This window comes from Orcinus orca, chromosome 17 (assembly GCF_937001465.1).
Source record: "Orcinus orca chromosome 17, mOrcOrc1.1, whole genome shotgun sequence".
Lineage (NCBI taxonomy): Eukaryota > Metazoa > Chordata > Mammalia > Artiodactyla > Delphinidae > Orcinus > Orcinus orca.
This window is the reverse complement of record NC_064575.1, coordinates 62,290,402-62,313,634: the sequence shown is the minus strand read 5'-3', so window position 1 is coordinate 62,313,634 and position 23,233 is coordinate 62,290,402. Positions and strand designations below refer to the sequence as shown.

General features: G+C 34.1%; 1 protein-coding gene across 1 annotated transcript in view; it reads left to right on the top strand.

Annotated features, from left to right (window-relative positions):
• CSMD3 (CUB and Sushi multiple domains 3) overlaps positions 1-23,233 on the top strand; it is a 1,064,314-nt gene that overhangs the window by 1,026,872 nt on the left and 14,209 nt on the right. The window contains exons 64-67 of the mRNA XM_004265377.3: positions 8,166-8,277; positions 10,374-10,553; positions 13,552-13,617; positions 19,775-19,933. Coding sequence (XP_004265425.1) covers positions 8,166-8,277; positions 10,374-10,553; positions 13,552-13,617; positions 19,775-19,933 — 517 coding nt within the window. The remainder of the gene's footprint in view (positions 1-8,165; positions 8,278-10,373; positions 10,554-13,551; positions 13,618-19,774; positions 19,934-23,233) is intronic.

Sequence of the window (23,233 nt, the reverse complement as noted above, 5' to 3'; positions counted from 1 at the left end):
AACTTTCATACATGGTTATGGCAGATATGTGCGTATGTCTGTATATATACTTATTTTATATATTTATATACAAATCATGTTTACTAAACCTGTATAGAGTCAACAGAATTTAAGAAGTTATGTAATTCTAACTAATATCAATTTATAGATGGATTCCAAATAAATATGGCCTTATATAACTAGAAAAGACTTCTCTACTGGTTGACCAAAAACTCTTGCTTACAAGTAAGAAAAATTATTTTGAGCTAGCTTAAACCTAAAGGCATTAAAAGCCATGTGTAAGTGTGTCCCAGGCCACAAGAGAAAGGATCTAGGTGAGACTCATCAAGCCTAGAATCTAGGAACTGGACAACAGTACTCAGTCTCTTACACTACTCTGTATTTATCTACTTTGTTTTCTTTCTCTGTAGATTGGCCATATGGCAAAGGGTGCATCATTTCTGTTTACATCTCAGCCACATACAGCAAGTGATTAATTGTCTCAATCTCAGTTTCAAATATCCAGAGAGAGAATCAAAATGTTTCAACTTTTGTATCTACCTCTGGTTTGATCTAGTGACCAGTAGCGAGTTAAACAAAATCATAGCTATAGCTAGCCCACTTCTGGGAAGGACAAGAGAAAGGGGAAAGTTATAAATTGCAGAGGCACTCTGCATTTCTTAATTTTCTCTTTAATGTGTTTATTTTGTTCACTCTCCTCTTCTATAAAGATTTATGTAGTAGATTTTTGGATATTGATATAATTACTAAAATATAAGAATATATCACCTGTTGCTAGAGAATGCAAAAACTCTAGTTTTAGAAAAAAGTACTCAAAGTAATTTCTCTTTTTATTTAAAATATTATAAACTGGAACAATTTTAGCTAAAAATATATTACTAGTAAGGAGAATAAGTATCAAAATGATTGATGCAACATCCAGATTAATTATGGAGGAAATGCCAAACACAAATATTTCACTAACTGCTGTATTACTCTAAATTGAGCTCTGGGGTTTGGAAGGCACATTACACTGATTTAGGACTTGTTACGTAAAATTATTATAAATATAAAATATTTTTAATCTGATTTTAGATATTTAATTCCAAGGTATTAAACATAAGATATTTAACCCTACCAAAATAACTATTATGAAAAAGCTCTGTCTTGACTACAGAGACTACAAAAGCATCCTTGATTGAGGGGTAGGGAGACAGAAATAATCAACTAAAGACAACATGATCAACTATTTGTGACTGTTGACACCTTTCATTCTCTGGCTTTTGTTTCCAAAAGCAAGTCTGGACCACCCAGTTTTATAGATACAGGACTCCTGGGTACAACAGTAGCCATCTTGGCAACCACAGTTCACCCTACTATTGAATGTTTCATGAGCAACCATATTACCCGAGTAGGTGGAGAACACTGAAGAAACCAAACAGCTTCTAAGCTACCTGACTTTAAAAGGAGTGTCCTAGGTATTCTATCTAGGCAGTTATCTATTGTATTTGGCAAACTTGACAGTAATCAGTTACCTAGACAACCGTGCCCCGCATCTCTTTTAAGTAAACTCAGTGTTCTGTCACACATTCTGCTAATGTTTAAAAAATTCATCTTGACATGCTCAGATGTGTTTGGCAATCACTAGTGTGCTGGGTGCTGAACCACTTCTCTGTAAATATAGCATCCAAGTGACAACAGCAGCAGCGTAATGGACCTTGCACAAAGCTACAACATGCCTGAAACAAGACTCCAACAAGTAATAATTAGCTTTTTTCCCTTCACCACTGACAGTGCTTGTCTAACTAAAAAGCTTCCCAAAGCAGAGAGAGAAGCCATGTAGAGAATCCAGACATAATTCAGAGTCAGCCCTGGCTGAAATATGGTCTTATAATGGAAACACTTCTATTCTTAGAAGAAAAAACGATTGGTTATAAAGTAATGCTAGAAGCAGTTAAAAAGATAAGGCCGAACCATACTGAATAACTTTGGGTTATTTTTAAAAGGGGTAAATGTAGTTCTTAATAGGAGAAAACAATCTATCACAGAAAAAGTTTACAACTAATATTTTTACAAAAATTTTACAGTATACTACAAGATGAAAACATCTTTCAAGGTGGAATGCTTTAAAGAGCAAAGGCTTGGCACAGTCCTAGACCCATGTAAGAGCAGCAATTACTCTTATGCCAAAATTATCTTTAGTGTAGTCAGTGAGAACCAGAATATTGATATTGTAATAAAATGTCAGGATTAGCTGGAGCAGTCTGGGAGAGCCCAAGATATTCAACCCCATTCTACATTGACCATTTCTGCAAAATAATCTAAACGGACACCTACAAGCAGCTTCCTTGGGTATCCAGATACCAGGGTCAACCTTGTACCTCTGAAAAGAGGTTCATCTGATGACTCTTAAGTACACGTGTGTTAGAATTTGTGTATGTATATGTACAGCTCACATTTACATATGTAACGACATCGACTCTCTTCTAGAAACCCACATAAGCTGACAGTTGCTGAAATTTTACAGCTTTTAAAATTTGAAGGTTGGGGATTAGAGAAACAAGAGAGGCTGTTCATTGACTATTGAAGTGATCAAAGATATAAATTAAGTACCATTTTAAAACTTTGTTACTATTTATCAAATGGTTACTATCTACAGCTGTAGTACTTATTAACTTATTAAAAATCATGTTAAAAAAATCTAACTCATAAACAGTTAGCTAATACTAGACTAATAATACTAATACTAGACTAAGACTAATACTAGAGTGTTCAAAAGCACTGTAAAAGACATTATATTCATATTTTGGAGAATAAAATATTTACATGTTTAATTAAGTTAGGCTACCTGTAAAGTACTGTGTGATATAATGTCAATAAAGAACTTAAAATGGCACTTTAATGTTTTATTTAAAACCATATATCATGGGGCATCCCTGGTGGCGCAGTGGTTGAGAGTCCGCCTGCCGATGCAGGGGACACGGGTTCGTTCCCTGGTCTGGGAAGATCCCACATGCTGCGGAAAGGCTGGGCCCATGAGCCATGGCCGCTGATCTGGAGCCTGTGCTCCGCAGCGGGAGAGGCCACAACAGTGAGAGGCCCGCGTACCGCAAAAAAAAAACAACCACCATATATCATGCACTTTTAAACTTCAGTATTGAATATTGACTGGTGTGTAGAATCCAATTTCATAGTTAAAAAGTAATTTGTGACTAGAATAGAACTTTTTCCCTGGTATTCACAAAACCGTTTTGCCATTTCAGGCTTCAAAAGAAAAAAAAATGTGCCTTTGCATCTCTAAGCATATCTGTAAAGAAATACAGATTCTGTTGAGTAGCCTCTGAAATTTGGCTTTCTTACATTTGGTTGGTTCATGTGACAATCCCTGTGAAATGAATGGAAATATGATTTTTAGATTAAATGACTTTTCCAAAATAAAAAAACAACCATGGTGATTATGTATGACTTCCAGTTTATAATTGAAATAAGTACATAAGTACATTGAATGAGGCAGGTGTGTTACATAGTGTTTTATTACCTTAAATGGTGAATATCATAACATGAATTTTAAAACAAAAAAGTAAAATTAAACATTTAAAATTGAAGTCTTCTGATTATTTTTTAATAAAAACTGATAAAACATCTTAATTCTGTTTTTCTCATTCAGGAAGCTCAGGGCCCAAAATTGATGCTCAGTCAGTGAAAATCCCTTGCACCTCATCTTAAGTATATGTGTTATCCTTTCATTTTTATGATCCTGCCTTTCTACTTAAATTTTATGAATTTTAATATATTAAAATTATATTAGAAGCTACCTCAACTTTTCTTGGGTAAAGTATTTAATATAAACATAATAAAAATACCAATATAAAATAGTTGTTTAAAATATATTACAGAGGGAGCATATGAATTTTTGATGCCTTTATTATATATATATTTTGATAAGTTGCTAGGAACCATACTGCGTACTCCAGTTAAGCAAATATTTGATATTGAAAATCAGACACAAAAAAATACAGTGATGAAAATTCTAGCAAAGTAAGAGTAATTTGCTATAAAACATCATGAAAGGGAAGATAGATGTTATTCAGAATGTTTTAAATTTCTAAAATTTTGATTAATCATATGATTAGATCTCTAACTTCATGACTAAGGAACTGAACTGTAACATTTTAAAGAGGGAATAAAGAGTTAAAGAAGGTAAGTCATATTTACTAATTAGACATGTCTTATAATTTTATAGTGCATTTGTAAACCACATGCTAATTTGGGCCAATTTAAAGAAAATTTTATGTAAACATTAACTGCAATTAAAACTTGATATGGATTTTTTTTAAATCTTGATATAAAAATAATTTTTAAAATTAATTTTTACATTTTATATAATTGCTTATACAAATAACACTTTTGTTAGTAAATATTGGCAGGAAAATTGTACATAAATTATTTTATAAGAATTTTTAAAATTATATAATGGAAAATTTTATAATATTACTTATTTTTCTACAAATATTCAAATTATATTATTTATGTTAGAAATTATTTATAGTCAGAGGAATTTACATGACAAGTTGGAAAAGGATGGAGAGATATGTAAAATATACTATTAAGTAGATTTATCACTGGCAAAATTATTAATTCACTAATATTTAGAGAAAATTTTGATGATTGATTTGAATACAACAAATGTTGAATAAAAATCAGTTACTAAATTTGTATAACTCTAGGTATCTTAAATATTAGGTATAAGTGTGAATTTGACAAAAATTTTGTTATTAAATGTGTTGATGATATATAGAAAAACTTTAAATAGATTTTAGTTCTATGGTATCTGGTTAATATGTAAAGCAGTATTTATTGTGATTTCAGAAAAGATTACAGACATGAGGAAAAAGTCTTAGAAGTTAAAAAAAAAAAAGTGTATGTAATCAATCATGTCTCTCATTCCTTACTAATATAAAGGTTGATGAAATAACCCAAATGTACTCTTCAAAGAACAAATAATGATTTAACTTTATGTTAATTAAAGTATGGAAGGGATATCACTATATTTTAAGAAACTGATAGACATGTTAAATCTTTTTAAGTAATCAAATAATTTTATACTAAGTTCTTAGTCCCCATTCCTTCAGTTGCTCCAACATTTTCAGGACACTTTTCTAAGCTCTGGGTGTATAATGGTGAATAACATATGGTCCTTGGCTGAGCGGAGCTAACATTTTGGTGTGTGGGTCAGATGGAATAGATGATTTTATAGGATAGGTTGATAATATTGATAACATTGAAAGGAACTAATAAAGCACATAAGAGACAGCTTTCCTAGTCTGCTTGCTGCAGGGAAAGCTTTCTAGAAATTTTGTCTGAGCTAAATCTTTTAGGGTAAGACCTAGGAAAAAATAGTTGGGAAATGCATTCCATGTGGGAGGGACAGTGTAAAAATATGCATGCATTATGGGAACTACAGAAATTCAATATTATATGAGCACAATTTGAGTAAAAGTAAGTGGTCAGTGATGATGCTAGAGACAGCTAGTGATCAGTTTATGGAGGCTTTTATCCACCAAGTTAACATAATGTAACTTTATCCTATGAGGGATAAGCCAGTAAAGATTTTAAGAAGGATAATGATAAAGTAAAACTTTCATGTTGAATAAATCACTCTGACTTTAGAGTGAAAAATAAATTCAATGGGGTCAAGACTGGAGAAGTGGAGACAAGTTAGATGATTATTATAATTGGTTATAACAGTAATTCTCAAAGTGTGGTCCCTGAGCAGCAGCAGTATTACCTGGGAACTTGTTGGAAATGTGGATTTTAGGGTCTCCCTCAGATTTAACCCAGTCAGAAATTCCTGAGGGGAGCTCAGCTCTCTCTGTTTGGATAAGTCCTTCTGGTGATTATGTTATCTACTGAAGTTTGAGAACCATTGAGAAACCATGTTGAGGACTAAAACAAGATGTATACGTGGGAAAAGAGGGAAGGGGAGAGTTTGAGAAAGATTTAGGAGGTAAAATTATCAGTCTTTGGTGGTAGATTAAATGAGGGGAGATTTATGGGAGAAGGCTGGCCATTAACTGAGATCTAGCCTAAAGTAAGATTGCTGGATTGATAGAGGTGATGGGTTTTGTGGAGCCAGTTTGACTAAAGGATGTAATTGCAGAGTCCACATGATCAGTTGTATAAACTATATGAGGAAGTAAAAATCTGTAGCACCATATTGCACAACTTCAGGGAGTATGTGAATGGCATGCTCTGGAGCACAATTTGAAGGATTATGTTGAGTACAGCATGAAAAGTGCTCCCTGGAGTGGAGCAATGTAGTAGCCCTGGACAAAATCGGGCATTAAGAAGATAAGAGATCTCCTGGATGCAGAGATGATGCTGTCATGGAAGGCATAATATGAGATAACTGGAAGGATAAAGGTTGTTATAAGAGAATGACAATTAGAACTGAGCATTTCAAGTGTAGCATAGTTCTGGGTGATAACGAGAATAAGAAAGATGGTGGAATATAGCTAGTCTCAAGGTCCAAGTGGAATCTTGTATCGAACTATGTCACATTAAGCTTAGCCTCGTGTTGCTTTAGCAGGTGGGAGTAGGAACTAATGGGAAAAAAAGGAAACACAGTCTATGTGAAAAGCCCTAAGACAGCAGTTGAACATTGTCAGACTCCATATGCTGGGGAAGGCTGAAGTGGCAGACTCTAAATACCCCTTATCTTCTCCTCCACCTCTAATCATTTAATAAATCCTGATAATTTTTCCTTTTAATATATTTTGAGTAAACAACTTCCTTCCCATGTCTATTGCCACAAGTTGGTCAAGCTTTATCCACTCAAATCTAAAATGGCAATTCAAGCCTCATAATTAGAATTACGGTTCATCATTCTTTTTGTTTCATAGTTTCCCCATACAGTGGTTAGTTTAATTTTTCAAAGATTTTATTTTCTACATAAATTTTAGTTGCTCTGAAAGCTTTAGCAACTTTATGTTTTTATTTTAAAAATTCAATTGCTATAGCCTGCTATTTGAGAGTCTTCAGAAACTGATTATTATGTCTCTGACTTAATAATTATAGCTGGAATTTATTTAAAGCTTATGTTCCATGCCCATGTGGAGCGAATTATATATCCTATTTTTATTTAATCCTTAAGTCGCAAGGGAAGTAATATCATCTTTATATAGAGAGAGTTAAGTCTCAAAGAGGAGATATACCTTATTCAAGATCAGAGTCAAAGTTAAAGCCGAGTATACACACCTCTGGGGTCTGTTTTCTTTTTTACCTGTATCTTACAGCTTTCTACTTTACTCCCAAATTCCCACCTCACTGTGTAAATTATCTATGATAACCAATCAAAAGTGCTGTCTTTTTTTCCTAAACTATATGATGTATGTTTTAACCACCATACATTTTCTCATAATATTCTTATCTTTTCTACTTATATCAGTTGTTTTCAAACGTTAGTTTGCATTAAAATCACTTGGAGGGCTTTTTAAAACACAAATTGCTGGTTGCTACCCTAAGAGTTTCTGATGCAGTGGGTCTCAGCTAAGTTTCCAGAATTGGCATTTCTAACAAATTCCTAGGTTATGCTGAGGTTACTGGTCTGGGGACCACACTTTAAGAACCATTGTTCTATATATTTATCTAAATTACACATCCTTTAAAAGCTTAATGCAAATAGCATGTCTTCCATTGTATTTTTCTGCTACCAATCCAACCTTCAATAAACACCTTTATGTCCAATCTCATATTGCATTTACTGTCTTACATATTCACTGCCTCTTGTGTTGTTAGCTATCTTTATTTCCGTATCTGCCTTTATCCATCATCATTTATCTGTCTCTATTTAACTGTCTGTTTGTCTATCTTATATTCATATGTAGCTTATTGGCCTTTTGGTATCATATATTTTCTTCAAATTACCATGGTAAATATTTGGTACCTATGTATACATTGTATTCAAGTATTTAATGATGATATGCACACAAAGAAATCTAAGGTTTTTTTTCTTCAGTTTTTTTCTGCAATTTTATTTTAAATCAGATTTCAGTTTCTTTTCCTTCCAACCTCTACCTTGCAGAATTTCTTTTGAAAGCATTTCCTCGTCCATGTTTTTATTCTATCTGTTGCTGTATTTGAAGTTGCATTGGGACATTTGTTTTTCTCTCTGTAATTTGCTATAGGTAGGAAGTGTTGTACAGTTCCACTGCAAAAAAGGACATCTTCTCCAAGGGTCTACAACACGTACTTGCCTTCCTGACCTCACGTGGAGTGGAATTCAGCCTGAGTGCATACGTAAGTATTGTGGCTAAGAAAATTATACTTATGAAGGATAAGAATTTATATGCATTTTTTTCCACATGTGAAAAATAAACTTATATGTATGTACAAGAGGTGTTGCATTGTTTTCTTAGGTTATTATAAAATATAATTCATGCATATAGTGTTTTACTGTAGCATACCCCCATGGCTAGTGGGGAGCATTATTCTTTAAGAAGTCAGAAGGCACAGGGCAAAATTTTGTTCTTTTTGAAAAGCTCTTGTAATTGCGTTCAGTTTGGTCACCAGGTAATTTTAGATGATGATTATTTTTTAGGTTCATAGATCTGCACCTATGAATCTGAAGTACTTGTGAGATACAGGAGGCTCCAACATAGTAGAGACTCAATCTTTTTCACTTGTGAAATTCTCTGAGAACCTGAGGAAAGCTAGAAATGTCCATGAAAGGATATATGCATGAATACCTTAACCAAAAATTTGACTACTACTTAGGATTTCCTGGAGCTTCTAAATGTGCACTGACTCTAAGTTGAAAGCACTTGCTGTACACATTGAATAAGAGCAAAGATCACTAAACAGTCTTTTTTGAATACAGTTAGAAATAAATTTTAGCTGGTGAGTTATCTCTTTTTTCCCTCCTACTTCCTCTTTTTATTTCCTCTCCATCTTTTTTGCGGGGGAGAAAAATGAAGAGTAAGCAGGAATAAAAATACTCATCAGAATGGTTTCTAGCTTTTAGGATTTGCTGAAGTCCAAATAAGTCCTGTGAATTTACTCCATCCCTGTTCAGAACCACCCAAATAATCACAGAGGCCCCTGTGGATCCTCAGTTTACTGGAAAGCAGCAGAACACTCCACTGAGAAGTCATGTCACATGCCTGGCTGGCTTATATTTAAATACGGCAAAATTCCTTAAAAGAGAATTCCTCAGAGTGTGTACATACTTTAGAACAGCTGTGTGGGATATACTGAGGTATTTCATAGTAAACTAAGATTCTTTGATGACCTGCATGTGGGATAGGATGATTTAAATAAAATTAAATGGCTTCTGTTACTGCAGAGCATCTCAGAATATCTAATAGGTGCATAATGGGGCTTAAGAATGTAGCAGAAACAGACAATTTGTGTTTATTCTTAGCAGTATTTCCTCAATGAGAATTAAATTTTATTAACTGAATTATATTAAATATAAACTACATAACAAAATGTTTTTCACATAATGTTAAAAATATTAGCTATTATTTATAGCTTAGTACATATCCACTAGGAAGCAAATGGAAAAAAATTTTTCCAAACAAATTTGTCCACAGAACACTTTTTCTCAGAGACCATCTTTAAGGGTCTATATCCATGAACAAATGATCAGAAATGTTGTCTTGCTTAGGGGGAGAATTCTTTGTAGCATCTATTTCTGATTAAGAAGGGAATGGTCATCATAAGACACAAAACAGGTGAACTGAGTGGCAGGGTCAGGGAGTGTCATAAGTGCAGGTTTAGTGGAATCAAAAAATTAAATGAATGAAAAGATACTGGTAGCATATGGACCCAAAATATGGCCAGAAAATTCCATATGCAAAAAATTATAAATTGTACTTTCTACATTAGGAAATATGAATATCAGAGCAACATACTAAATTGTGGTTGAATTTACCTTTAGAAGACATGCTTTTTAATTTAAAATAAATATAATAAATAAAAATTATATATTAATATTTCCTAAACTGGTATAGAAAATCTGAGTTTGATCAACTTTAAAACTTATCTTAAGCAGGACTTATTAGATCCTTTAAAATGCTAATATATATTGTGACTCTCTAAAATGGTGATATAGTATACATTTATTAGCTTAATTATCCAGAGTTAGTCTTTTATTTTTTCTCTCAGTTTATATGTTAACAACCACCAGTGTTCCACAGATGATCATTTATGAAATGCTAGTCTATGAAAACAACATTTACATTTACATTGATAAGCTTTCCTTGATTCATGAGAATAACAAGTTACATTTATATAAAGACATTAGCATACCTATAAAAATATATTGTGACTCCGATCTCAAAATTTTCTTAACATGTCTATAAAAATGAACATTTTTTCCCTTTCTTATATAGCCCACAGCTGTAAACAGCCAGAAACTCCTGCTCATGCAAATGTAGTAGGAATGGACCTTCCATCCCATGGGTATACATTAATTTATACCTGCCAGCCTGGCTTCTTCTTAGCAGGTGGAACAGAACATAGAGTGTGTAGATCTGATAACACCTGGAGTGGAAAAGTTCCTGTTTGTGAAGGTAAGTTTTCTCTATAAAAGCTTTCAACAGAAGATTTTGTACTGTTAAAGCTTTCCTCAGATACAAGAGACCAAAAAAATCAATTTAGATTAGCTTAGGAACAAGGTAAATTTGTTCACCAACTCTAAGAGTAGGAGTGATGTAGACACTTTTGGATCCCAGGGCACAGAAATATTATTCAGGCCTTTTTATAGGTTCTTTTCCATGCTCTATTTTTAATTCTTGCCTTTATTACTTTTCCTAGTTCTCTATTCACAGTAGGTATATTAGTTTTCTAAGGCTGCCATAACAAAGCACCACAAGCTGTGTGACTTAAAAGAATAGGAATTTATTCTCTCACAGTTCTGAAAGCCAGAAGTCCAAGATCAAGGTGTCAACAAGGCCATGTATCCTCTGAAGGCTCTAGGGAAGAATCATTCCTTACCTCCTTCGAGCTTGTTATAGCTTCTGGCTATCCCTGGCATTCCTTGGTTCATAAATGCCTCACTACAATGTCTACCTCTATCTTCACATGGCCTTCTTTCCTATGTATCTCTATATGTCCTGTTCTCTTCTTATAAAAACACTAGTCATTGGACTTAGGGATTATTTCAGGAATATTTTACCTCAAGATTCTCCCCAAATTACATCTTCAAAGACTCTGTTTCCAAATAAGGTCATGTTCTGAGGTTCCTAGTGAACATGAATTTGGAGTGTGTACTATTCAACCCACTATAGTAGGGAATATTGCTGCCAGCATTCCTGGGTTTAAATCCTTCTGGTGGAATAACCCTAGTAGAAAGAGTCTTTCCCAAAACTTGGTCAGGAAAGCACTATATGAAAGTCTGATTGCCACAATTTTTAATGGAATCCATCTCCAAATTCATTTCTCAGTCACTATGATATGACAGTTTGACCAGATCTAGGTGATGTTTCCACCCATGTTGCTGCTTTGGTTGATCAGGACAATCCCCATCTGAACAAGATGTAATGAGTTTACCAGAGGAAAAAAGGGTTATGTTTCCAGAAGAAGGAACAAAGGAGGTTTTTCTAGAATTCTTGATAAAGTCATCAATACATTCTTTTTTTTTTTCAGTCCTTCTAATTCTTTATGTCTTGTAGCCTTCACAAATGTATGACTTTCTCCTCTTGAAATGTTTTCACTCTCTTCTCTTAGCTAGAACATTACAGGTTTCTCTTTTTTTTTTTTAAATTTTTCATGATAGGAATCCCTTCTGTGTGAGATCTTATTCTTTTATTTGTTTACTTGTTATTGTCTTTCTCCACTCTCCTGTCCTTTCATCTGCCCTTCCCCAACTAGAATATAAGTTCAAAAGAAAAAGAAAAGAAAAAAAAGAAACTTTAATAAATCTAAATATGGCCCATTTTAGGGTTCTTTTATGTAAAAAAAAAAAAGAAACTTTGTCAAAGTATTTACAACTGTGATTTTAACCACTAGATCAGTGCCTTATATGTGAAAAGTGTTCAATCAATATTTGTTGAATAAATAAATATTTTATCTCCTCAAATTTCTGGCTACCTATTCTCCATTTCCTTTTTAAGCTGAATGTTTTCTACCCATTTTTTCTAAAGCTCAGTTCTTAGTCTTCTTTTCACTCTGTGTTCTCTCCTTAGGTGATCTGATCTCATTCAAGCCAATGACTTAAAATTTCCTCTGTGAAGGTTATTTGCAAATTAATATTTCTAGCTCATTTATCTTCTCTTAGCTCCAGAATTATATGCTCAATTTCTTACCTAATATCTCTTCTTGAATTTCTCAAAGACAATTAAATAATATATGCAAACCTAAACTCATCAATTTCCCTTCACTGTAAGTCTTCTCTTGATGTTCCCTAACTCAGTGGTACCATCATCACATAATAAATAGAAATCTAGTAGTCACCTTTCACATCTTCTTGTCTCTTTAAATCCACCAGAACTTTAGTAGGTTTAAAAAAATTCTATCCACTTTTGAATTTATCATCACTGTTACTGTAATCTAACTCAGCATTATCTCTACTGAGACTACTGAAATGTCTTTGACATCTTCTTGTCTCTTTAAATCCACCAGAATTTTAGTAGGTTTAAAAAATTCTATCCACTTTTGAGTTTATCATCACTGCTACTGTAATCTAATTCAGCATTATCTCTACTGAGACTACTGAAATGGCCTTCTAACTTCTCTGCCCAAATCAATACCCACTCCTTTCCAAATTGTTCTCCACCTTGCAGCCAAGGTGATGTTCAACCAAATAACTTCCCCTTAAAACCTTTAAAGACATTACTTTGTTCTTAGGAAAAAGATGTATGTCTTTACAGGTCTACAAGCACTGCATATCATAGCTGCTTCAACTTGGCAGGCACTTTCAGCACCCCACATGATTTTGAGCTCCCTTTGGTTTGACTTAAAAACTTTAGTTTAACTCTTTACCTTTGAGACTAGCCAATTTCTTATGACATCATGGGATACCTTAACAATTTTTAAGTCTTTTTTTTTTTTTTTTGGTGGGGGGCATGCCACACAGCTTGTGGGATCTTAGTTCCCTGTCCAGGGATCAAACCTGGGCCCAAGCAGTAAAAGGGCCAAGTCCTAACCACTGAACCACCAGGGAATTCCCAACAATTTTTAACTCTTAAACATGAACCCTACCCAAATTTATTGCCTTTAAGCAACAGGAACATACCCTCAGCCCTCAACTTCCATGTTGGAGTCAACTGTTTCCATGTTGGTTTATGCCTTTAAAATAAGAAACAAGACCCCAAAATACTAAGGCAGCACTGATATTCCCTTTGCCCCACTGGACTATAATGGGGATAATTATAGAAGTTGTTAGTTGAACAGAAGTGTTGAGTGAGGACTGGGATGCTATAGTGAACAGGACATTTTGGAGAAAACTATATGGTATTTCAAAGAATAAAATTGACAATGCATCAAACTGTGTGTGTGTGTGTGTGTGTGTGTGTGTGTGTGTGTTATTAATTATATTAAATTTTGTAAAATTTTTGTTTCTTTTCATAGCTGGTTCCAAAATATTGGTGAAAGATCCTAGACCTGCGCTAGGAACACCCAGCCCAAAGCTAAGTGGTTAGTAATTTCAGTCGTTTTTCTAGTAGTCATGATTTCTCAAGGTGATCTTCTGTTGTATTGACAAAGTGACCATTTATTTAGAAAAACATATTTCAGTATGGGAAAACTATGCATTTTACTGTTCGGAATTTGAAGTTTGAAAATTTGTATTATAAGATACCAAACTTCGAGCAATGTAATACTGTGTCATGTTAATATTCCAAAAATATTGTATATAGTTGTCTCTATAAAATTTCCCTTCAAGAATATCTGTAGATAGCTATAAAATAATGGCAATGGTTTATTTAAAACGTTAAAATAAAAATTAGATTTACATATAATTTTTAAATATAAATTTTTTAAAGAAGGAACCAAATACACTTGGAGTGAGAGTAAAAGTTCAGCAACTTCTAGAACTTGTCCAGTTTATTTTCAGTAATTTGATTTAAAAATAAAATATTTAGTCGTTAAAAATATGGGCCTTGAAGTCCTACAACCTTGATGTAATCCCCATGTTATACACTGCCTACCCTATGACTTTGGAAAAGTTAATTTCTACATCTGAGCCTCCATTTCTTTACCTATACAAAAGATATATTGATTAGATTAATATGAATGAACTTCATAAAAATGAAACACAAAGTGCTTGGCTCATGGTAAGGGCTCAGTATATGAGAGCTTCTTTTTAATGTATTAGTATGTATTTTATTTACATGGTAGGAATGAAAAGCTACACATAAAATTAAAGGCTCAGCATTTAATCTTTACCTTGGAAATAGATTTGGTCCAGTTGTAATAAGCCAGGGAGAGTGTTAGAATCTAATTTTAGTTGGTTTAAAAAGTTCTCAGTGTACATGCTATTAAACTGGACTGCCTACCAAAAAAATTAGTCTGAGAAACTGATTTTTTTCAACAGTCAGTGAAAACAGACTGAATTTCTCTAAGGTGACCAAAAAATATGTCATCATGAGAGAGAAAGTGTTGCATGGATTCAGAAAACCACAATGGTCCCAGCCCCTGGTAACCTCTATTCTACTTTCTGTCTCTATGAATTTCCCTATTCTAGGTACTTCATATAAGAGGAATCACACAATGCTTGTCCTTTTGTGTCTGACTCGATAATGCTCCGTTGAATGTATATACCATATTTTATTTATCCATTCAGCTGTTCACTGACATTAGGATTGTTTTCACCTTTTTGGCTGGTGTGAATAATCCTGTGAACACTAGTATACGAGATTCTTTTTGATTTCCTGCTTTCCATTCTTTTGGGTGGTAGTAGAATTGCTGGATCATGTGGTAATTCTAGGTTTAACTTTTTTGAGAAACTGCCAAACGGTTTTCCAAAGCAGTTGAGTCATTTTACATTCCCACCAGCAAAGTACCAGGGTTTCACGTCCTCACCTACACTTGTTATTTCCTGTTTACCACAACTTTTTAAAAAAAGAAAAACAAAGACTTAGTGCAGGGTTGTAATTATAACTCAAAATGTGTTCAATATAAGACTAGGTTTGCCTCATTTTTAGGTAAATATCTTCCATTGGACCTTTCATTTCATGTCATGTCCACTGTTAAAATGTTTACCATTAATGATTAAAGGACTTTTTTCTGGTTAAAAAAAAAAAGAAAGAAAACCACAATGGTCAATCAGTGCCCAGAACTTTCCAAGAAAGATACTTTATCTGGGAGCAGATGTGTACCCTGAATAATAGCTCCAGCATATCAAGTATAAATCTAGACTGTCCTGGGCAAAACATGGCCAATGGCTACCAATAAATATTTCAGGCTGACAAAAAATTTTTTTTAAAGAATATGGAAGAACTAAACAACAAAACTAATATGTTTGATGTAAAATATATATATATATATATATATATATATTTCTCATCAACCAATTAAATAATATATACTTTCTTTAAAGGCACATGGGACAGCTATAAGAATTGATCATATATTAAGCAATAAAAAAATCTACACAAATTTCAAAGCAAAGTTAGTCTTACCTGACCATGATGCAGTTAAAAGTTAATAAGAAAATGGATAAAATTTTTAAATTCCTCAGTATTTGGAAATTAAGAACAAAATTAATACTGATGAATAACTCATGAATTGAAGAAGAAATTAAAATGGAAAATATAACAGTATAGTTTAGTTATGCTGAAAAATCTAGATATCAAAACTTGGGAGCTAGAGCAAAAGTAAAGATGTGAGGGAAATATAAAGCCTTAAACCCTTACATTAGAAGAAAAGAAAGCCTTAGAATTAATAACTGTCCCTGTTAAGAAGATACAAAAAGTATAATGGAATGATCAAAAGAAAGCAGAACTCAATGTAATAAAAATGATCAAACAAACCAAAAAAACCACAAAAATATAACAGAAGAATCTCAACAGAGTCAAAAGTAGTTCTTTAAAAGAAAATGTACAGTGAATAATTTCTGTTAAGATTGATCAAGAAAGGAACAAAAAGTAGTAACATTTCAAAAGGAAACGTGAAAACCTACATAGAGTAGATTGAATAAATTAGCAATATATAACAGAAAACTACTGTAACTGTCAATTTTAAAAAACTTAAACATTGACAAATTACTAGAAAAGTGGATTTTAACATAACTAATAGGAGAAAACTCGAATAATCCCATAACAAAGTAATAGTTAAAGCTATTTCCACAAGGAAAACCTGTTCCATATGCCTCTACTGATAAGTTCTACCAAATTTTGGAGGAACAGATCATCCCAGTTTTATAAAACTATCAAAAAAAACCCTCATTTGATGGATCCAACATAACTCTAATAACTCAGGTAAAGACACTGTAAAAAGAGAAAATTACAGGCCCATTTGACATAAGATTATAGATGAAAAAATCCTACATAAAGCCTTAGCAAATCAAATACAGTTGACCCTGAACAGAAAGTGGGTTAGGGGCATTGGCCCTCAGTGCAGTCAAAAATTTGCATATAACTTATCGTTGACCCTCAGTATGTGGCTCCTCCTTACCCAAGATTCCTTCATATCTGTGATTCCGCATCTATGAATTCAACTAACCACGGATCAGTACAGTAGTACTATAGTATTTACTGTTGAAAAAAAGCTGTGCATAAGTGGACCCTCACAATTCAAATCCATGTTGTTCAAGGATTAACTGTACAACATTATATTAAAGATGACACATCATTACCAAATTGGGTTAATGATAGATTTACAGGGATATTTTCATGTTAAATAATCCTTAAAAGTAATCTATCACATTAAGAGATTAAACATGCAAAAATTATGATTATGTATGAACATCTAAATTATGATCATCTAAATTATGATCATCTAAATACTTGCACAGAAACTACTTTGTAAGATTGAACATCTATTTATAATTTTTAAAAACTTTTAATAAATTAGAAAGGAAAAGAATTTCTTTAACCTGAGTGAAGGTATCTATAAAGCTCTAGAACAATGTCATCTTAAGTGGGAAAACAGAAGCATTTCATTTAAAATCATGACACAGTGATTAGATTACTCCAAAGTAACAATTAAATTTGGCAGTGGTATCAGTGTCAGGAACATGATACTCTATATGGTAATGCTATGAGGCCTATGTAACAAAGTTTAGATTCAAAACTGTCTTGAAAAATAAAGATCGTAACCATCATTGTCTTCCTCCTTTTCACTGTGCTCCACATCAGTAATAGTTAGATGACATTTTAGAGTTTAGAAGGAACTGCCAAATACACAATCACATTTAAATCTCAAATTAGACTTAACAATAGAAAGTATTGTCATCTCCTTGTACGTAGGGATTTAAATGACCAAACAGCGTCTGCCTCTCCCATCCTATCATTAGTTACATTTCTCAGTTATGTGTGAGAAAGGTGGAGGGTGGTGGTGGCATGCTGGAGCTGACCGGTAGAGCTTTGCCATAGCCAGTTCTGTGCATTCTTCCAGACTCTGCGTTCAGTGATGTCATGTTCATAGTTTGAAATCTGACATCACGGGAATATTTACACTATAGAATCAGCAAATAGTACAACCAGTTTGTTGGTTTGTTTGTTTTCTGGAGAGCCAGTTGTTAAACATTTACTACCACATCAATGATTAATCCTGATACAATGTTCTTTGCTGCTGCTGGTACCTACTTCTTTCCATTGCTATTTTCTCCTGCCACGGGGGTTCTCTTTAGTCTCCTTCAACCAACTTCCTTAATTCCCCTAAGCACAATGACAAGATCACCAAGTGTAGCAGATTTTCATTAAATATTCAGGGGTATCAAAGAGTAAGCATAATACAGGCCAGGGAAAATAAACAATCAGAAAGATAAGAATAACACATTTATTGAGTACTTACTATATGCCTTCACACTACTGTTAGAACATCTTTTTCCCTTGCTCTTCCTCCTATCTCTACAACTAAGAGTCTATGACCTCCAAATTCCAGATCTTTCTAATGAAGGATAATTTAGCTTGTCACTCCCTCCTCCAAACTTATTTTAGGTATGATTTTTGAGTTAACTGCTCTTTAAGGTGCTTACCAAATCAAGGGCTTTTTACGCATACACCGTATCAAATTTTTAGGTAAGGTCTCCTGTACATACAGAGCATAGCTGTGTAGTTTGAGGTTTGGGGAGGGAGTGCCACTATAAGGGTGACTTGGCAAAGGTCCCAGAGCCAGGACTATGGATTTTTCATGATACTAACTGCATGTTCACTAACTATATATTTTATTAGCAACTATGTAATGATCTATGAGACCCACGGTTTCCCTATTTTACCTGTATAATACTAATGATAGCAACTAACACTTATCAAAACTCTTCATATTCATTATCTCATTTAATCTTCCTTGTAACTCTGTGTTAATCTCACATTACTGATGAGGAAATTCGGGTTTAGAGAGTTAAGTAACTTAGGGAAAACCACACAGTTTATAAATTGTAGAGGAGGGACGGAAATACAAGCGGTCTAGTTCCAGTGCCTGCACTTCTAGTCCTTCTGCTATATTGCTTTTGAATAATCATAGAAAAAAATAATCATGTTGGTTGAAATACTCAGTAAAAAATCTTGGGTGCATTGTATGTTCATCTTCTACCATAGTATTGTTTTACTTGTTTGCCTAGTAGAATTCAGGGAATGTACAATTTGTAACACAGTCTCTGTGATCTGAGCAGTAAAAACTGTGATGTATGTAGAGAAAAACAGGTAACAAATGTCAATAACTTGTTAGGGAAAAAAAAAGACTTTCCTCTAAATCCATGTCATTCATTCAGTCACACAAATAGGCAGGCTCTTTTGAACAGCTGATTTCTGAGGATGTGCTTTAATGTGATGTACAGAATTAATGGAAGCTCTCTCAGCCTCTTACCAGGATCTGAGAAGACTTTGACATACCTAATTTATATTAGCTATAAATTACATAACTAATTTATATAAATATAATGACTTATTTGTCTGCATTTAACATTAAGAGTGTTTCTTATTTGGATGAAAGGTTTACATTAGAATATTCTTTGATTCTACCACAGTTCATCTCTTTCCCATGAGAGTTAGCCAATTCTAGTGACAATTCTTTTATTTCCATAAATACCTGTAAACCTCAAAGCTGTCAGGAGCAAAACAGGTAGAGCCCTGTTCTTCTTCAGGAGCATCTATTATTGAAATAACTGAACTCAGTATTCTATAAAGGGGTAAAAAGGTCAAAGGAGCATCTCTCCTGACAGTCTTCCAAGGCTTTTATGCAAGGGGGGGTTTTAACTCTATGCTCTTCCTATGAACCTATTCCTACTGCTAGGAGAAAAGCAGGCCTCTTGGGACTTGTATATAGACTGACTTGGCCCAGTAAAATCATTTTATTTTCCTTCTGAAAGAAAGATATTATTATAGGAAACAAAATATAAGTAAACTTGATATTTAGCTGGATTCTAAATATGTCTTATGTCATTAATTGGTTTTGTTTATTTATCACTCATTGATGATGTATGTACAAATCTAGATTATTATTTTGGTTTATTCTAAAAAAATTAAAACACTTATGTGAAGAATTCATTTTATAATGTAAATTCTATATTATTGTATATTTAGAAAAATATGATTATTCAATAAACTAATACTCATTAATCTGGTATTTAATGCTTATATTTACAGGGCACTGTAAAATTAACATGTATGTTTATTTAATCTATTCACAGTTCCTGATGATGTGTTTGCCCAAAATTATATATGGAAAGGCTCTTACAATTTTAAAGGAAGGAAACAACCCATGACCTTGACAGTTACTAGTTTCAATGCTTCCACTGGGAGAGTCAATGCAACACTCAGTAACAGCAACATGGAACTACTACTTTCAGGTATCACATTAAAGAACAGCAAACAATGCCTTTATGCCTTCATTTCCATCATCTCATCATTTTTTTAGTGATTTTTATACTGTGAAATATTTGCTATAATTTTGATGACATTCATAATTCATTCAGAAACAAGGCTTTCTGTTTTTTTGATTGATGCATGAATATTACTACACAAATACAAAACTCTGTGATTCTGAAGTAAGCTCCCTAAAGAATATTCCTATGTGGCTAGAATGACATGTCATGAAATAGAACAGAACTTTTAATTTGAATATAACTAACTCCTTCTCTATTCTCATAACACCAAAGAGATTGGATCGGTGATTTGCAAGCTATTCTATGGTCACAAAATTATGTCTTCAAATGAGAATGTTTAGGAGGACACTACAATTTAAGACAGAAAAGGTAGAGTTACACTACCTTAAACAGGCAAACAGAACCCAGAGCCCTATCCATCTGCTCAACTTTCTCAGGTCTATGTTTCCTCTATCTAATGCACTTCCCTCATTATCTTTGAATACTGTGTTTTTTTCTGACATTCAGATGTTTCCTCAAATGTCATCTTGTCAACAGTACTTCTGATGACCCTATCTAAAGTAGGCTTCACATTACAAATAGACTCACTCTTAGTCATAGGCAGTCTTATCTTGTTTCATTCTCTTCTTTTCACTATTTGAAATTATAGTATAGTGTAGTGTAGTGTAGTGTAGTATAGTATAGTATGACATGACATGATTTGTCTATACTCCAGCAATACAAGCTCTAAGAGAGCAGCTCTTTGCCTTCCAGTTCATTACTAATGCCTCAGATGTTAGAAATGCATCTGGACTCCCATGGGCACATGCACAGGAGCTGCTCCTGCCCCACACTCCCTCCCTCTGCCTTTCACTTCCCAGCTGCCAAGATCTTGGAAGCTTTGAAGCTCAGCATGGGATTCTTCCACTGAGTGAGTGGTCCTGTGTCCCACATTGGCATTGCTCATTTGGTTGATGAAGACATACTGACAGAGTTGTTGTTGTTTTTACCCTTTTGCCTTCTCACTAGCAATGCAAAATAGAAACTGTATCTCCACACCCTTAACAACAGAGCACACTGTCAAGCTTTTGAACTTCTGCTGATCTGCCGTGTGGCCGACAGGGTCTTGGTGCTCCAGCTGAGTGTCAGGCCTGTGCCTTTGAGGTGGGAGAGCTGAGTTCAGGACACTGGTCTACCAGAGATCTCCCAGCTCCACATAATACCAGATGGTGAAAGCTCTCCCAGAGATCTCCATCTCAATGCTAAGACCCAGCTCCACTCAACAACCAGCAAGCTACAGTACTGGACACCATATGTCAAACAACTAGCAAGACAGGAACACAATCCCACCCATTAGCAGAGAGGCTGCCTAAAATCATAATAAGTTCACAGACACCCCAAAACACACCACTGGTTGGGGTCCTGCCCACCAGAAAGACAAGATCCAGCCTCATCCACCAGAACACAGGCACCAGTCCCCTCCACCAGGAAGCCAACACAACCCACTGAACCAACCTTAGCCAATGGGGGCAGACAACAAAAACAACGGGAACTACGAACCAGCAGCCTGTGAAAAGGAGAGCCCAAACACAGTAAGTTACGCAAAATGAGAATACAGAGAAACACACAGCAGATGAAGGAATAAGGTAAAACCTCACCAGACCAAACAAATGAAGAGGAAATAGGCAGTGTACCCAAAAAAGAATTCAGAGTAATAACAGTAAAGATGATCCAAAATCTTTGAAGTAGAATGCAGAAAATACAAGAAATGTTTAACAAGGACCTAGAAGAACTAAAGAGCAAATAAACAGAGATGAACAACACAATAAATGAAATTAAAAATTCTCTAGAAGGGATCAATAGCAGAATAACTGAGGCAGAAGAACGGATAAGTGACCTGGAAGATAAAACAGTGGAAATAACTACTGCAGAGCAGAATAAAGAAAAAAGAATGAAAAGAATTGAGGACAGTCTCAAAGACCTCTAGAACAACATTAAATGCACCAACATTTGAATTACAGGGGCCCCAGATGAAGAAGAGAAAAAGAAAGGGACTGAGAAAATATTTGAAGAGATTATAGTTGAAAACCACCTTAATATGGGAAAGGAAATAGTTAATCAAGTCCAGGAAGCACAGACAGTCCCATACAGGATAAATCCAAGGAGAAACACGCCAAGACACATATTATCAAACTATCAAAAATTAAATACAAAGAACAAATATTAAAAGTAGCAAGGGAAAAGCAACAAGTAACACATAAGGGAATCCCCATAAGGTTAACAGCTGATTTTTCAGCAGAAGCTCTGCAAGCCAGAAGGGAGTGGCAGGACATATTTAAAGTGATGAAAGAGAAAAACCTACAATCAAGATTACTCTACCCAGCAAGGATCCCATTCACATTTGACAGAGAAATTAAAAGCTTTACAGACAAGCAAAAGCTAAGAGAATTCAGCACCACCAACCCAGCTTTGCAACAAATGCTAAAGGAACTTCTCTAGGCAGGAAACGCAAGAGAAGGAAAAGACCTACAATAACAAACCCAAAACAATTCAGAAAATGGTAATAGGAACACACATATCGATAATTACCTTAAATGTAAAAGGATTAAATGCTCCCACCAAAAGACATAGACTGACTGAATGGATACAAAACAAGACCCATATATATGCTGTCTACAAGAGACCCTCTTCAGACCTAGGGACACAAACAGACTGAAAGTAACGGGATGGAAAAAGATATTCCATGCAAATGGAAATCAAAAGAAAGCTGGAGTAGCAATTCTCATATGAGACAAAATAGATTTTAAAATAAAGACTATTAGAAGAGTCAAAGAAGGATGCTACTGATCAAGGAATCAATTCAAGAAGATGATATAATGATTGTAAATATTTATGCACCCAACATATGAGCATCTCAATACATAAGGCAAAATATAATAGCCATAAAAGGGGAAATCGACAGTAACACAATCATAGTAGGGGACTTTAACACCCCACTTTCACCAATGGACAGATCATCCAAAATGAAAATAAATAAGGAAACACAAGCTTTAAATAATACATTAAACTAGATGGACTTAATTGATATTTACAGGACATTCCATCCAAAAACAACAGAATACACTTTCTTCTCAAGTGCTCATGGGACACTCTCCAGGATAGAGCATATATTGGGTCACAAATCAAGCCTTGGTAAATTTAAGAAAATTGAAATTGTATCAAGTATCTTTTCTGACCACAGTGCTATGAGACTAGATATCAATTACAGGAAAACTATAAAAAATA